Here is a 17,780-nt window from a genome sequence, read left to right on the forward strand (position 1 = left end):
GTCGAGATCCAGCAAGATAAGATGCAGGAATTAATTCCCTTAGCACTGAATTCATTGCCAAATTGAAGTTCAGAAGCTATCTGAGAATCTAATTCCTGAAGGATGGAGGCATGAAGGACAGGCGTAAATCATTCCACAGCACACAATGAGCACTGGGACATAATCAGAGGAAGAGAGTTCACAAATTCTGATTGCTGAGTGGGCTATGGGTGCATCTGACCTTTCTGAAGGACAAGCGGGAAAAGTTTCTGTGTGCATGAGTACAGCTGAGCAAGATGAGCATCCATTCAGTGCAGATGAGATTCCTCCAGCGAGACTTCTCGAGGGAGACACATTTCCACAGGCAGCATCTGCTGAAGGCGTTTCCAACACAGAATCACACCAGTGTTGTGTTGTTTGTCCTTTAAGATAAACTGAACCACATTCTCCAAGAGTTTTACCTTGGGCAAGTCCCAACCTCTGTGTAACAGGACCTAGGGTTACTCATAGCCACCAGATATGGGCAAGGACACACTGTGCCAGCTCTGCCTTGATGTCTGGGCAGCCCATGGCTGCAGGAGGGCTGTGCCTTCCTGCATTTCTGCCAGCCCCACAGCTGGGCTCTGGTTTGGATGCCAGAGTCTGTTTACCCGCTGATACTCTTACATGCAGCAGAGTCACTCAGCAGTCATGCTTTGTACTAGGTTACAAAATTGAATCAGTTACCTGCCTTCTTGCCAGCAAGCAGCAGTTTCCAGGTTGTGTAAGTGGGTTAAATTCTGAGCACAGACCAAGGACAGTGTCACTCAGAAGGGGAATGGGAAAATCATAATAAAGGTGTGGAGTTGTGTCCATGAAAGCCAGTGTATGAGGTTACCTGCACCAGCAAACAGCACTACTAAGGGCCCTGGAGCACGTCTAGAGAAAGACGGCGAAGCTGGTGAGGGCTCTGGAGCACAAGTCTCACAGGGAATTGGGCTGAGAGAACTGGGATTGTTAAGACTGGAGAAAAGGAGGCTCAGGGGAGCTATTATTGCTCTCTATAACTGCCTGAAAGGAGGTTGTGGCAAGGTAGGACCGCTTCTCCCAGCTACCAGTGATAGTACGAGAGGTAATGGCTCAACATTGTGCCAGGGGAGATTCAGGTTGGATACTAGGAAAAAATTCTTATCTGAAGGAATGGTGAGGCAATGAAACAGGATGCCCAAGGAGGTGGTGGACACATCATCCCTGAAGCGCTCAAGAAACATGTGGATGTGGCTTTTAGGGACATGGTTAGTGGGCATGGTGGTGATGGGCTGATGGTTGGCCTAGATGATCTTGGAGATCTTTTCCAATCTTAATGATTCAGTGATTGGGCAACTGCTCTGTGATGTGCCCCTGAAGCATCCCTGACTCCCAGGGGTTTGTGGTTCAGGAATACAGTGGGTCAGACACGCTGCCTTGGCAGTCTACAGTGCTCAAGTAGTTTTTTTCTGTTAATTTGTGTAGCCATTCTTGAACCGATCCACAGCTTTGTAGTTCTGCAACTTTTCATATGCCATTTCCTTTTTCATTTTGAATGTCCTTCTAATACATTATTAATTTTCCTTTTATTTTTATTTTTTATTTTTATTTTTTATTTTTTTTAAAAGAGAAAACAGGAAAAAAAAAAAAAGAAAAAAAAAAGTATTAATTTAGAAGTTCAGGAAGATATGCCAAAATTTCAGTCACGGAGAAAAACACAGTGTGAAACATCATTGTAATTGTTGGATTCTTCCCTTGTGTGTACTTATCAGCACACTCCTGACCCACCGCCTGCATAAGTCATTGGTGCAAACCGTTGCAGTTTATTGACTCTCCCATAACTCCTGACGCTTTTCCAGGAGACTCAGCTCCCGAGTAACGGGATACCTCTTGGCTACTTTTCACTCCTCTATGCTCTATCTTCCATTTCAACTGGTTTTGCTGACATCGCTGTAGAGAAAACTTGTAGAATGCATCCTTGGAGCACTCCAGCTTCTGAGAACCCAATTTACGGCTTCAGAGAAATAACAGCAACGCGTTCCATGCGAAGGAATCGCATTAAACACACCCACTCGGTGATGCACGGGCCGCTTCCCACCGGCGGGGAGGGGGCGAGGAGCGGTACCCGGACCCGTCCCACGAGGCCGCGCAGGTGGGCGCCGGCACGGGCGGGCGGACAGCGGCTTTCCGCAGCGGGGCGCGGCCGGGGTGCGCGGCGCCGGGCCGGGCGGGTGGGGGGCGCCGCCGGGGCGCTGCCGGCGGAAGGCGCTGGGTGCCAGCTGGGAGCGGGGCCCGGCCCGCCTCGGCGCTATCCGGCCGCGGCACCCCCCCGCAGTAGCAGCGCCCGCCCCGCCGCTGCCTGTCTTGGCTCCCGGCCATCTTTTTTTTCTTTTTTTCGGCGGGGGGTCGGGAGGGCAGCGCCCGCTTCCGTGGGTCCGGGAGGGCAGGGCCGCCCCCCCCGCGCTGCCGGGGTGTGTGCGCGCGTCTCGGGCTCCCGCTGATGACAGTAATTTTGACGGCGATGTTGCAATGGGGCAGAGTGTGCGGGGCGGCCCGTGAACTTTATAACGCTGCCGCATGTAAATCGCCTTCGGCGCTACGCTCATAAGCGGGACAGCAGGAACGGTGCCGGCCTCCCCCTGCTCGCCGCCTCCCTCCAGTCCCGGGGCCGGCCAGGAAGGGAGCGCAGTCGGGATTACGGCAGCCCGCACGCAGCTGCAGCGCACGGCTCCGCGCAGAGCCCGCATCCCCGCGGCGATGAGGGGCAAAGAGGAGAAATCTTCATTGAAAGGTGGGCTCCGCTGCGCTCTGCGGGGGCTTTTTGCAAAGCGCTCCCGACGGGGAATTAAAACCCAGCGTCGTGCGCAGGGCTGGAGCACGGGAAGGGGCCGGGAGCAGTGGCACGAGCAGGACGCGAAGAGGCGGCAGCGGGAGGGGGGTTAAAGGGAGGGGATGCAGGTTGTGCGAAGGAGCGGGGGGCAGTGCCCGGGGGCTGCGGAACGGCGGCCGCCCGAACGGTGGTGGTGTAGAGCATTGGTCTTATCCCAGCCCCGGAGGGGAGCGCTCCTGCTGCTGTCCACCCGGCTTTCTTTTTCTTTTTCTTTTTCTTTTTTCTTTTTTTTTTTTTTTCTGTCTTTTCGTTTATTTGTTTTCTACTACTGAAAGCGTCAGTTTTAGCAACAGAGGGAGGAAGGCAACAAGTAGGAGAAGACAGAGCCCCGCCGGCTGCACTCAGCCTTCCGTGCTACTCCCTGTCGCCCCTTCCTGCCCTGGCGCCGGCTCGCCTCCATCCCCCGGAGCGCGACTGCCGCCCCCCCCGGCTCCGTTCGCTCCTTCCTCTGTCGTTGTAAAACGCTTTGCGAGAGCCGTGACCGTCCCGCAGGGTCCTTCCCGCCGCGGGCCGTGCCTGTCACTGCTCGGGGTGAGCCGGGTGCTGTGCCGGGGTGCTCCCCGCTCCCGGCCCCGAGGAAGCAGCCGAGGGATGCCGCCCAGCGGCCGCCTGGGGTTTCGGGAGGGAGAAAGGGGCCCCAAGCAGGGGGGTAGTGTTGGGGCACGGCGCAGCTGGAGCTGCCGGTGGCAGCCCAGGCGCTCTGATATGAAATGAGTGCGTGCGTAGCACCCGCCGGGCGGGGAGTACCCACGGGGGAGCCGGCGGGAGATGCCCCAAACGGGCTCGGATGAGGCGGGTGCACGGGGAAACAAACTGAGCGGAGGGATGGTCCCCCACTTCTGTTAATTTTTGGCTCGTGCGGTTCTCCATCATCTCCCCTGCTTTTTCCAGCAGCAAAACTCGGCCCTCTCCTCTTCCCAAGTTCAGGGAACTGAGATTTTTTTTTCCCCTACGTTTCCCTTTCTGGCATGAAAAAGAGACGTGTTTTTTTATATTATTTTTTATTTTTTATTTTTTTCCCTTTTCCCTTTCAGTAATATCCCGACCGAGCAACCGGGCGTAGGGCCATTTGTTTGTTTTATTGAAAACCCGGGGCAGGAAATCTCCTTCTCCTGACTCACTGTGGCTCCTTCAAGGAAACGTCAAACGCCACTTTTATCGCAGCTCCCCGGGGCCGGCGACTTTCCGAAGCGCCTCTTTAAGGCTCCTGTACCCAGCCAGAGAGGGCAGCGAGGACGGAGCGACTCCGCTTTATCCCTCCCCCCCACCGCGACGTTATCGGAGGCCGGCAGCCTCCGAGAACGTTGGGGGGGTGGGGGTGGGGGGGACGAGCGAAGCCGCCCCGCCCCGATCCCGCCCCGCTCCGCTGCCACTTAAGCGCCGTCGGGGGCCGCTCCCAGGCAGTGCGGTGCTGGCAGCAGAGCTCTCGGTGGCTCCGCAGCCCCTTCCCAGCGCAATGACAGTGAAGGCGGCCGAAGCTTCGGGTCCCGCTTTGACTTATTCGAAGATGAGGGGAATGGTGGCCATTCTCATCGGTGAGCGGGAGGAAGGATGCTCGCGGGCATTTTTTTTTTTTCGGCAGGGCAAGCAGATAGCTAAATGCTTTTTGTTTTTGTTTTTTTTTAACACTCCCTGTCTTTTTTTTTTGGTTGTTTTACAGCTTTCATGAAACAGAGAAGAATGGGGCTTAATGATTTCATTCAGAAGATAGCCACCAACTCCTATGCATGCAAGCAGTAAGTATCAGCAATTTCAGATGGGTTTCAGTGACAAGGGAGGGTCAGGTTGGGTATCAGGAAAAGGTTCTTCATTAGAGGGTGGTTGAGCAGTGGAACAGGCTCCACAGGGCAGTGGTCATGGCAGTGAGCTTGCCGAGTTCAAGAAGCTTTTGGACAACACTCTTGGCCAGACAATCTGATTTTTGGGTGATCTTGTGTGGAGCCAGGATTGGATTCTGTGATCCGTATGGGTCCCTTCCAATTTGGGATATTCTATGATTCTAACAAATCCCACTATCGGTTAAAAAAATTGTTTACTGTAATGCTTCTGACATGACTGTTACAGAAGAGTTAATTGCTCTTCTTGAGCTATTAGTCACCTTGCGGCAAATCTTCCTCAGCAGGGTTTGGGTGAAATCGGTTGGATGGAATTTCTAGGGCCCCACCTCTGTTGTGATCTGTACATACGGTATAAATACATTTCTTTCTATGGCAGAATTTACATTCTGTAAATGAGTTTTACCCCTTAAGCCAAACAAATTGTTTCTTTCTGTAACAGCCCAAGCCCAAACTCATCTTTTCCCAGCGCAGTCCTTGCTTGCCCTCTGGTGGAAAAATTCACCTGATGTTTTTGGTAATGATTAACGCATACTCTCATCATTGCAGCCCTGAAGTTCAATCTATCTTGAAAATCTCCCAGCCTCAAGAGCCTGAACTTATGAACGCTAATCCTTCTCCTCCGGTAAGCAGATTTTACGCTCCGTGAAGCATTTTTAGAACATCAAATGAGCTGATAATAGAAGCGTAGCAAAATTAGCATCACGAGTGTTACTTCAGTTTATAGCACAGTGATGTAGGTGGGGAAAAAGTGACCAAGTTAGCTTGGAACTTATTTTCAACATGGAGAAAAAAAAAATTAAATTTACCTTTATTAGTTGTAGCTTCATTATGGAATGTGACTAAGACTTCAGAAAGAATTCTTAGATCAGCTATTGCTGTTATACTTTTCTTGAGTAGTACCAAAGAGTGTAAGTCATCTGGTAGATGTCTAGATTAAAATTTTAATGATAAACAGAGTGCTCATCCTCACTTTCAAAGTTACTTTATCTATATTTAAAAAAAAAAAAAAGTCTCACTGGTTTATGAAAACTGTTTTCTGTATGTTTGTTTTTCTAGCCCAGCCCATCACAGCAGATAAATCTTGGCCCATCATCCAACCCACATGCCAAGCCATCAGACTTTCATTTCTTAAAAGTTATTGGAAAAGGAAGCTTTGGAAAGGTAAGCATAACTTCTTTTTACTGTAATTGAATTACTCTTGAGCTCGTGTATGTGGTGATGCCTACAGGCTGTGTTTGTGCTGCCTTTGGTGAATGGCAGTCATTTAAAGCAGACATGGGCAGTGCTGCTGCCCAGCGCCTGGCTCTGCTGGGCTTTGGGGAAGGGAAGCAGGGTGCTGCATTTCTGTGAGTCACAGTAGCGCAAGGGAGGGAGTAGGCAGGGGTGGGGGTTCTTCAGCTTGGGAGAGTATGTATTTCCCATTTGGAAGGGAAGGACACTAACAGTAAAACTAGATTTATCTGTGGGAGTGCTGACAGCTTTAGGTACTGCCAGCACAGAGCTTGCATGCTGAGCCAGAGAAGTGGAGCAGTGCTGAGCCGTTAGCAGAAGGGATTGTTTTCTGTTGTGTTTACTCTTTGTTCTGTAGTTTAGCATTGCTCACTTTTGGGAATCTGTCTTCTTTCAGGTTCTTCTTGCACGGCATAAGGCAGAAGAGCAGTTTTATGCTGTTAAAGTCCTACAGAAAAAAGCAATCCTGAAGAAGAAGGAGGTGAGCTGCTTCTTAGTGTTTTTGTTGTGATGTTCATCACATTGATTTTTTTTTTATTGCTGTTGCTCAGTAAATACTGTTGCTAAACATTGATTTCCCGTGTGTTCAGGAAAAGCACATCATGTCAGAGCGCAATGTCCTGCTGAAAAATGTGAAACACCCCTTCCTGGTCGGACTTCACTTCTCCTTCCAAACTGCAGACAAACTGTATTTTGTCCTGGACTACATCAATGGCGGAGAGGTAAGCAGTAAGAAAATCAAGTAGTATTTCCTATCATGTGTGCAGCAGTAGGGTAGATTTTTTTTCACCCTTCCTTTTAAATAAAAAAGAATTCCAAGGGGAAAAAACCATGGGGAAAAGTTACTAGAATTAATGTTTCCGGCCTGCCAAGTTTTGGACTACCAAAGGATCATTAGGCCATTTCCTGCCATTGTTCTCCCTAGCTATATATGTTGAGTCTAATTAAGTTCATTGTTAACAGGCTCTGGCGCCGCTTACAGAACTTTGTTCTTTCTGTCTCCTGCAGTTGTTCTACCATCTCCAAAGGGAGCGTTGCTTCCTGGAGCCAAGGGCCCGATTTTATGCTGCTGAAATTGCCAGTGCGCTGGGCTACCTGCACTCCCTGAACATTGTCTATCGGTAAGCAATGTTGTTGGACTAAAAGAAACCACACCCTTTGTTTAATAAGCATTAAGAAGTTTACCTCAATATTAGCCCAAAGTTTATTTTTATCATTTTTTATGACTTAATGAGTAAACAGTCTGCTGATTCCAGCTCTTCTAATGAATGTTTTTTCTTTCATCTTTTCCTACAGTGACTTGAAGCCGGAGAATATTCTGCTTGATTCACAGGGGCACATTGTCTTGACTGACTTTGGACTCTGCAAGGAAAACATAGAGCACAATGGCACAACCTCCACCTTCTGTGGCACACCTGAGGTACGTCCAGTCCTCAACTTGCGGTCACAACTCATCATTCCCATGTGCTTTTCTTGTGGGTGAGACACGTGGGGGTTAGGATGGGTCTTGTGATATCAGACTGTGAGGGCCTGTGAGAGTTTGTTGAGGAGAGATTGGCTTTCAAGTACTTGCATCTTCCTGGTAGCTTAGATACTGGTGGGATTCAGTGAGCTGTTTTCATTCAGAAGTGGGCGTGGACTGTACTAACTATACGGATCCCTTTTGCTAATGCGTTTCTTTCTTTCTGTTCCATAGTATCTTGCTCCTGAAGTTCTTCACAAGCAGCCCTACGACAGGACTGTGGACTGGTGGTGCCTTGGAGCAGTCTTGTACGAGATGCTTTATGGCCTGGTAAGCAGTGAATCCTCACTGACAGGTCAAACGAGCTCACTGTTGTGCTCTCAGAAGGCACATACTCACGAGTCAGCCCCGTAACCTTGATCTCTCCATTGCTGTTTCCACAGCCGCCTTTTTACAGCAGGAACACGGCAGAAATGTATGATAACATCTTGAACAAACCTTTGCAACTGAAGCCAAATATTACCAACTCTGCTAGACATCTCCTGGAAGGCCTTCTGCAGAAAGACAGGACAAAGAGGCTTGGTGCCAAGGAGGACTTTGTAAGTGCCAAACGAGCAGCTCTTCCTGCGTGCAGTACAGGAAGATGACTAAGTCGTATTACTTACATTAGCTGGGGTCTGAATTAATCTATTTTTTTCTCTCCCTAACAGACGGAGATTAAGAATCACATCTTCTTCTCCCCAATTAACTGGGATGATCTCATTAATAAGAAGATTACCCCCCCTTTTAACCCAAATGTGGTACGTATCACTTCTAATTATAGAACGCGTAAGGAAGTGTCTTCCATATCTTCATGGGGTGCCCAGAAGCTAGAGGAAACTGGCCACATGGAGATGTGGTTGGGCAGTACAGCTTTCCTCATGGCCATCCAGACAAGAGTAGAAATAAGCAGTAGCTGACTTTTTGCTGATGGATTTTCTAAATTTAGATGCTTTTCTTTTTTTGGGGGGGGCGGCCCTCTGACAAATAAATACTTCATTCACATGGCTATTTTAAAATAATCCCCATGTTACCAAAAGGGAAGGTAAGGTGCAGAAAGTTGGTAGATTCCCATGCATAATTTGCTAAATTTGGCTTGTCAGATAGTAACTAAGTGCAGGTATCTGGTTGTGGAGGTGATTCTGTTTTACTGTTTGAACTCTTCTCTTTCCCCAGAAAATAGGAAGGTCTTGTCTAAATAGTGTGTTTTTCCTTTTCTCTCCTTCACCAGAGTGGCCCCAATGACCTGCGGCACTTTGATCCTGAATTTACAGATGAGCCAGTCCCCAACTCTATTGGCCAGTCTCCAGACAGCATCCTCATCACCGCCAGCGTCAAAGAAGCTGCTGAGGCTTTTTTGGGCTTCTCATATGCCCCACCTGTGGACTCTTTCTTGTGAACATTTTTATTTCTTTCTTACTTTTTTTTTTTTTAAATAATAATAACTATTATTTTTATTTTTGTTTGGCCTTCTGGTGGAATTGCCAGTTGACCGGTCACCTTGAAACAGAATTTGCACATTTCCACCATGGCAGCTTTGCAGCCTTAATTTCAACTACACTGTTTGCTGGAAGCTTTTTTGAAGAGCACATCACTCTCTGAATGAGCTTTGCAGGCTTTTCGTTTCCATTTTTTTTTCTTCCCCCAAAGTGGTGCTGTCTCCTTGGGAAAGAAAAACAAAAGTGACTGCTGCGATAGACTGCTATGGCAGATTGTAGAGTAAGAATGAGCAGTTTTGAAATCGAGCTCTGAAAAGCCTTGCTTGAAGATCTTTCTGAACGTGATAAGGATTTTATGAAATGTGCCTTTTTCTGATGAGATCTCGTTAGCTCCAAAGCTTTCCCTGTTGCAGAGTGTGTTTCTCAGTTCATTTATGTGGGTTTACTATGTGAACAAATGGTATGCGTGTGGTCTGCGTATTACAGATGGACTTAGTGTAATGCATCAATGTGACACTTGCAGGATACCACAATGTGGGGCATTGTTTGTTTCTTCCATATTTGGAAGATAAATTAAGTGTAATTTTGAAATTTTTTTTTGTAAATCTATACAGTCAACTGAAATTATTGAAATGGGCTCTCAATTACTTGTATCCAAATGCTTGAAGAAAGCATTGCTGCTATGAACAGATTTCTATTTTTAGAAAGGGTTTTTATGGACCAAAATGCCCCAGCTGCAGTCAGTCGAAGCTGTTGGTTTCTTTCTTTCTTTTTTTTTTTTCTTCTTTGTTTAAAAGATGTCATCTGTAAAATGGGCATTATTTATGGTTTTGGGTTTTGGGGGTTTTTCATTCCTGGTTGTATGTATTGTAAAAAATATCTGTACATTCAGTTGTAACTCTAGATGTATATTTAAACTTAAAGACTTAACTTGTAATGTATACCATCATTGTAATGTAATATAATTAACATGGTTATATGTATCATATTTTTTGTGACCAAACCCATTGGTTTGCAGTAAAATCTTGAAAAAATACATCCCTCAGCTGGTCTTTGATGTAGACAAAGCATAACTACACTTCAAGAAGTAAGTCACTAAACCAATTGTATAGCAAAGACTAGACTTATTTTACCAGTGTGCTGCAGTCGTATGCTAAAGCAGATTTTACTTAGGCCAGTGGAAATTCCCTATCTGGGCATCAAACAGTGCTGCAGAGTGTGGTAGGGTGCAGGGTGCCTTGAGCTTGTCAGTGGTGACAAAAGCTATCATGAGGGTAGATTTCACCACCTGACTATATGCTTACTTGAATGGGGTATATCTGAATTTAAAACAGCTGTCAAATACAAACTTTATTACTGACTACTGCTGGGTGGCTTGCAAGAGGGACCTGCTATCAATTTTCAGCTAAGAATTAAGATAGATTTTTGGAGTGATCCTATTCAATTTCTTTTTTCTGGATGGATTGAGTGCTTGCACCTTGTTTACAGCTTCTATTTCCTCTGGTTACTGCAGTTGGTGTTCTTTGCAATTTGGATAATCAAAATGAGCAGTTGCTTGGAAAAACCTGGATAGAGTCTGCTGTAGCTCAGGCCGTTGCAATAAACATTCACAGGGGTGGTATTTCTGTTTGCTATGTTCCTGAGATACAAGCATGTGGTAACTTTCCATCTTTCATTATCTATTAGATATAGGAGTGAAAGCAGTGTGTTGTTTCAGCTATGAACTCTATGTTTGGGAGACCGCACTCATAGTTAAAAATACTAATTTATAGCAGCCAAGAAACCCCTCTCCTTTCAGAGCATGTTAAGATAGAAAAGAGATGGAGCCACCTCCCCCTTAAATTCAACAACCCTTGAATTCACAGCATCAGTAGTTCTTTGAATAGTGTACTGATGGGCCTTGCAAAGTTTCCACAGCTATAAAGTGCCTGAGACATCTTTTGTGTTGATGACTCCTAGGCCTCTTAAGAGTCCTAGAGAAAATGAAACTGGACTTACTAAGCCATGAAATTATGTGATATGTTCTATCTTCGCCTTCCGTTTCCCTCTCACTAGCAAGGTGCTGCATGTAGATATGCAAGCAGAGAAGTGCAGCCCAAATGTAACAATACAGAACATACTTTCTACTGTATTCAAGAAAAAAAAACAAACCACTGGAGGCATTAATAATGAAGAAGCAGAACTTCAGTGACTCAGAGATGTACACTGTGTGCATTTAATCTTTGCCAAGTACATAGTATAATTTTAATGGGTTACATTTTAAAAACGGTCTGATTGTAATTTTAAGTATTCTAGCATGTATAAGCTCATTACATTGCTAATGCTTTGTGCAAAAGTCTGTGACTGTTAGCAATGAATATTCAACACGCCGCCTCCATTTTTTAGCGTAGGAAGGGTGAGTAATTTGCCTGTGTTTTCAATCTGCCCGAATCTAACATATTAAAGGCATGCCTGAAAGGAGATAGTCTATAGAAGTCAGCTGTGCTATAACTGCCATCAGCTTGGGAAGCTTTAGTTAGCAGAGCAATTGAGAGAAATAACCTGAAACCAAACATCATATTATATCCCAAGTAGTGAGCTTGGTAGGGTCCTTCCACACTCATTGGACGGTGTGTACTGATGGTACATACAAACATTAAAATGCACAAGTTCAGATATTTCACACAGTCCTTTCTGTATGATTTATCCCTATGCATTACAAGCCTTGTTTCATTTCATGAACCTTAGGGAGTTAATTGAAACTTATTGGTGATGAGGGCATTCTTCGTATACTCTTTCTATAATCAGCAGAGTGACAGGCACTTCTGGAGGGCTGTCTGTATCTTAAGTTAATCAGGAGATGCCTCTATGTGTTCCAAAAGCTTTTAAAAAGTAGTTCATGACCATCTTCCACTCACTTATTTTAAAGATTTTCCAGAAAATAATTAAGAACAAGACTTCTGTACAGCTTTGTACCTGAAGTGAAAAATTTTTACAAATACTAGAAAAAAATTGAGGGACATGGCTCAGAAGAGATTTGATGGTGGTCCTAATTAGGCTGGGGCATTCATTAAAGCATGATGATGTGGATCAGGGCCCATCAGCAGTCTTCAAAGAAGTGAAATTAAGTATTCAACATTACTCTCCTATTTTGCTATAGCACTAGCTCTACAGATGTTTTTGTGATACCATGTGGATAGTTATCCCCAGTAGAGACAGTAAAATAGCTTATGTTAATTACGGTTTCTGACATTCCCCACATCTACTATTTTTGATGTCAAAGCCAACACATAAAGATTGGGATAAAATTTTCCATGTTGGCTGGGACTGTCTCTGGAAATTTTTCATGAAAATGCTTCCAAAACTTCTAAACAAGAAAAAAAAAAAAGAAAAAAGAAAAAAAAAAAAAGCAGATAAGCGCTGCACTTCAGTTTCGAATTAGAGGCAATCTGGTCAGCAGATTCTTTTATTGTCAGGTAAGGCATTAGGTAAAAGTTTTTTTTCTTCAAGAGATTGAAGCTCAGGAATTTATTTCTTCACTATAAAGGTAGGGTACTCTACAATACTCTTATATAATGACTACAAATTTCCATTTGGTCACCTGCAGTTGTGAAATAAGTTTTCCATCTTTGTTCTTTGGAAACCCAGAAGAGAGATGGGGTCTATTGTTTATTCAGGAGTTTCCTCTCATGTGTTTGAATATATAAAAGTGATGAGAGGGAAAAAAAGAAGAGTGGACTTCTGTTGTTCTCTACAGAGTAAGCACAGCCTAAAGAGCCCAACCTGCTCTCACCTTGTGCTGCACTGCCAAAGGGCCTTTGCACTGATATCAAAGGGCCATAGCCAGGTCTGGAGAAGGCAGTCAACACTCACATCCATTCGGTCTCTGGTCTTTGTACATGGTACCATGAGAACAGTGATGGTGGAACTTTCTCGTGTAAAGGCTTAGCTGTACCTCGATGGGAAATCGTTTGAATTATTTCACAGCTTATGCCAATATTTGCTACTGCCCACAGCTGGAGGCCTCTCTTCAAGCCATGCTGCCCTGCTATGGGCTCTTTTGGGTCTCGGTGCAGAAAGGTGGCCTGGGCTCAACATAAGTCTGGACCAAGGGTGACATCATGTGGTCAGGTCGTGTAGTGTCCAGCTTCTGAGTGGCCGTGATCCCTCGGTAGTACAAATATCTGTTAGCTTGTCTATCTGGAGATTGCTGTCATTCTGCACCTGGCTCATCAATTGCTTTAATTTGCTATTAAGAGATGAGAGTGGTCTCAGAACTCCAGTCTTTGTTCCACATAGGCTTCATCTCCTGGTGACAGACTGTTTTGTTTCCTGAAGCTGGGCAGGCTGCAGTCAGCTCAGACAAACTCTTCCCTCAATCAGGTGCAGTCCCTCTGTAACACCCCTCTCTAGATCCACCAGTCTTTGAGATGCTCCCATCTGACACAAGTGTTCCCTCCATTTATTCAATTACTCACAAGCATTCCCTGCATTTTAGTGTTTTGGTACATAGACTGCCAACTGCTACAAGAACAGTGTTTATCTATTGCCTCCTTCCCTGTTCTCTAGCAGGTAGGCCCAAGCTGTGACAGCAAAACAACATGCACTATGTCTACAGACTCCCTCAACAGCTCCTGTGTGGGACAACTAAACTGCTCATTGAATGGACTATATAGCCTGCACTGGTTTGTTCAGGAAGGGTCTGTCCACTGATTTGGTCCTTTCCACTGTGCAGGGGAATATGAGGAACCAAGTGGTTTATGCAAGGCCTCTCATTTATGAAGAGAAGATATCCCACTACTCAGACCATCTCCTATGAATGTAATGTATGAAACACAACGATAACTCATTAATAGGATAAGGCCTAAGACTACTTAATCTTCATCCTTCTTTTTCAGTACTCATAAACATCCCTCCTGCTTCTCATGGTCTATGATAATGACAGTTCTCCATTGGTTTGATACTGAGATTTTCTGGTCTTCTTTTGAGTTTGAAAACACAAAATTAACATTAGTATACAGGAGTGGGGATGTAGTACAGAGATCAAACTGTTTCAAAAATATATTCTAAGTCAGTTACTTTTTTTGCTGTTCTCAGGGAGATCAGTTCATTAGTTCAGGTAAATGAATATGTTGCTCTGAAGACAGCTGAGCAGCTATCTCCAAGTAAGAAGTATATGCTATTCAGTGAAGTTTCCTCCTGAGAACTGTGCTATATCAATTCCATTGCATATGCAAAAAATAGCCTTTAAGTGGATTTGAACAGAAGTAATAGATGCCATACAGCCATAGTTAAAGACTGACTGTACTAAGGCACACTGGAATAAGAAATAGAGCCTATGTGTGAGTATATATGGACTCAGCTTTTCCAAAGGGACAAAATAACACATTGACTTCTTTTAATCAACAGCCACACAACAAGCAATGGGAGATGCTTCAGTGAATAATGGCGAAGAGGGTCTCAGATGTGACATGTTTCCAGGTTTGGGCACAAAGTTGCTTAGTGCTCCACGATCACTTGGCTTCAGGGCTCACACTGCATATCCTGGGGTAGATGTCATCCTTAAACTCAACAACCAGAAGAGGGTGATATAATTGTAAGCAATTCACTCATTATAATTGGTGACTAGAAGCTATAGAGGTAGACTGATATAAAAAAGATGCAGGACTGGAAATCACAAAGCTCACTAGGGAGCTGAAGTATTTTTCACCATTTCAGTTGCTTGTAAATCTTGTAAGTAATTGAAACTAAATTAACAAAGAAAAGCTACATTTATTTAAAACATCACTACAAGCCTGTAGAAGTCTCATCAATAGTGACTATGAACATACTGGAAAAGCATGGATTTTTAAATTCTGGTTTATAGGTAACTAGTGATATATTACTCCTTATTCTGTGGTCACTAAAATGAAATATCAGCAGCTGAGAACCAGGAGAGAAGGGGAACAAGTGTTCTATAAAATGAAAAGTGTTGGAGAACAAGAAATATGAAAGCACAGGGAAAATGTATTTTTGAACTTTCTAAAGCATATTAGCTGCCTGCCCTGAAACATATGTGATAATTAAAAATTAATCACATGACTCTACATCTTCTAGCATGTTGCCATCATGGAAAATATTGTGACAGATAATGGTAGAGTGCTGGAAATAGGTAAGATGCTGGAAATAAATAAGATACTGGAACACTCCATTAGAAAATCATTTGCAGAGCTTTCCACAGAGAAGTGAAATGTCAAAAAGTGTGTGCAAACATTTAAACCTCTTCCTGCTATTTTTTTCATAAACATGACAGCGTTGTTAGAGAAGCCATACTGCTAACACCAATCAAACTAATCAAACCAAACATTTGATGAGGGCATGTTATTTCCATCTGGGTCAAAAATAAATCACCAGCTGTTCTTAATAAAATGCTTTGGTTAATTACTACTAGCCAGATTATAGAGGTTGCCAATACACTACACACACAAAGTACTCACTCCAGTTCTGCCTTTGGTTTCAGTGAAGCTGTTTACATGAACAGAAGTTAACATCAGTGAGTACCTGCTCCATCACTGAACGTTTGATAGCTCTTGCTGATGTATTCAAATAAGCTTTTTTTGTGTGTGTGATTCAATGTTTTTCTTCATTCCATCTCAACTATGTGTGATAATGGATAGGTTGGACAACCATTGATTTTCATGTCACTTTGATTGCAACTGCCTGATAGGAAACATTTGGTGACAGAACTCGCAAATTACTTTGCCTTAATTAAGTATTGCCTATCAAAAGAGTGGTGGTAACGTACACTCTGTCCTTGCCAGAAGCTGTGTAGTGAATGTTAGAGGGTTCTTTAACAGTTCGTTTAATCAAAATGGGAGGGCTCCTGTAAGGCCTCCTTTCTGCCATACCCTGGGGCCAGCACAGAGGTGGGGAAGGGAAGCTGTAAGGCAGAGGCCAGTCTCCACTTTAGCAAAAGATTTTAATTTGGCTCACCACTCTCATGGGCATGCCACGAGGCTAGTTTTCCATAGGCTATGGAAAACTGATCCTTTTGAGTTCTGTGACTGTGACTGGAGATTACGGGTGGCAACAAGAAGATTTGGTGGGCTGCCAGCTGTGGGCAGCAGCAGGCCTTTCCTTGTTTCATTTATGACCCCACATATCAGGCTCAGGGCTGTGGACTATGACAACAATGTTGCAGCACATACTTGCAATTCTGATGAACTCTGCAATATTTTTAAAGGGTTCCCATGTTTGATTGTAGTCCTCACATGAAGGCCCTGGGGGAAACTGTATGGTCTTCTAAATAAATATAAATTTAACTTAGATAATCTCTTAAGTGTGTGCATGCATCTGAGTTTTTCTTCTTTCCATTACACAGTCAGGTCTTGGGTCACTCTAGAAATCTAGGAGTGCTCATATTAAGTGTTGGAATGCATTTTAATTTGCCAAAATTATTTTGAAAACCTCAATGATAATGAAATAAGGAGAAAAAAAAAAAAACACAACAACAAATGAGCTTAATTCTTGCTTCTTTTTCTGACAGTTCGATTCTGGCACAGCAAGGGTGACTCTTCTGAAATTAATATGAGATTCTGCTGTGCAATAAAAAAATAGGCCTACAACTCTCTTAAAATTTCATACAGGTTGTTATAGTGAGAATAAATTTTGACAAGATATACTTACCTTTTCCTGCTAGAGACAGTTTTATGCGATAGATCATAGTTTTAAAGGAGACAAATGCCAAACCTCTGTGAAGTGTGAGGAATTGCAAACAGGCTACTTGCATCTATTTTATGAGTATGAACCAAGCAGTAGGTTTTTTTCCTCACACGTAGCAAATATCTAGTCTCTATGTGTTTCTTCCATTTCAGCTAAGCTCCTTCATCCTTTGCAGCAAGTATACCTTCATATCATCTTGTCATTTTGAGTCATTTTCAAGTTAAAACAAACAAACAACAACAACAACAACAAAAACAGTGAATGGGTTCCAGAATTTTCTTTCTAAAGAGACCGCTTAAAAACAGACATTAATATCCTTCCCTGGATGAGACTTCAAGAACTCAGTTTTCACTGCTGTTGTACTCCTGGTACTGTGCTCATGGCTGATGGATGACATTCACATATACTGTATTATTCATGCAGCTACACACAGTACCCAAAGCTATTACATGTGGAGATAAAATATGCCTTGCCTATAGTTTAAAATCCAACAGCTATTTGGGTAACCACATATTAAAAACAGGATCTATTTTACCTCTCTATTTATCCAGCACCTAGTAACAAATTATTCTATGAAATTGCAATTATAATTTTGTTTCACAAAGATTACAACTAAAACCCCATTGTCCCAGCTGTCTGTGACCCTCTGCATAATCTTTTGTTTGTCAGATCCTGGTCTCTATGTCCCTCAGATTCAGACAAGGTTATGTTCTATGGTGCAGGGAAATATCATGTCTTCTCATAGGTAGTGCTTTAGTTTCTTACACATGGCATTACAGTGTACTGCAGACAGATTTCTTTCCGAGGCTTTTGATTCAGATCCTCCACTGATCATGCATGGCACAGCAAGCCCTAACAGCCTGTTTTTTGTTAGTTAGTTAGTTAGTTTGTTTGTTTTCTTTAAGTTGTAGACAACATTTTTTAACAATATACTGTCAGATATGAGAAGTAGGAACTCATATATTTTCATGGTCAAAACAGCTTTTCTCACATCCTTCCACTTTTCACTTATAGGAAAGATTTTATCCTGCTTGAAATTTCATAAAACTTGTAGATACTTGCTGTAGAATCATTAAGTTCCACATTAGTCCTGAAAGCTTTAAATCCAAACAGGAACTTATTCCTATTTGAAAGACTACAAACTTTGTTTCAGTCATTTTTTAACTGGCCAGTTTTCAAAAAAGTAGACATTAAAAAAGAAAAAGAAAAAAAAAGCT

General features: G+C 43.7%; 1 protein-coding gene across 2 annotated transcripts; it reads left to right on the forward strand.

The window, feature by feature from the left end:
* Positions 1-2,453: 2,453 nt before the first annotated feature.
* Positions 2,454-9,919, forward strand: LOC116240381 (serine/threonine-protein kinase Sgk1). 2 transcript variants are annotated; one of them, XM_031610732.2, is made up of 12 exons: positions 2,454-2,776; positions 4,536-4,611; positions 5,260-5,335; positions 5,770-5,874; positions 6,341-6,424; positions 6,534-6,665; positions 6,952-7,064; positions 7,240-7,363; positions 7,640-7,735; positions 7,849-8,004; positions 8,116-8,205; positions 8,676-9,919. In XM_031610732.2, the coding sequence occupies exons 1-12, from the start codon at positions 2,743-2,745 to the stop codon at positions 8,841-8,843; spliced, it is 1,254 nt and encodes a 417-aa protein (XP_031466592.1). In that variant the 5' UTR covers positions 2,454-2,742; the 3' UTR covers positions 8,844-9,919. The 2 variants fall into 2 exon arrangements, with proteins under 2 accessions (XP_031466592.1, XP_031466583.1); XM_031610723.2 differs by lacking the exon at positions 2,454-2,776 and adding an exon at positions 3,906-4,410.
* The last annotated feature ends 7,861 nt before the right edge of the window (positions 9,920-17,780 follow it).

This window comes from Phasianus colchicus, chromosome 2 (assembly GCF_987193195.1).
Source record: "Phasianus colchicus chromosome 2, bPhaCol1.hap1.1, whole genome shotgun sequence".
Classification (NCBI taxonomy): Eukaryota; Metazoa; Chordata; class Aves; order Galliformes; family Phasianidae; genus Phasianus; species Phasianus colchicus.

Excerpts from the sequence above, each read along its gene's own strand:
- LOC116240381 (XM_031610723.2), top strand. The coding sequence starts at position 4,332 with ATGACAGTGAAGGCGGCCGAAGCTTCGGGTCCCGCTTTGACTTATTCG. Across the intron at positions 4,411-4,535 it reads AATGGTGGCCATTCTCATCG|CTTTCATGAAACAGAGAAGA; the intron begins GTGAGCGGGAGG and ends GTTGTTTTACAG. Across the intron at positions 8,206-8,675 it reads CCCCTTTTAACCCAAATGTG|AGTGGCCCCAATGACCTGCG; the intron begins GTACGTATCACT and ends CTCCTTCACCAG.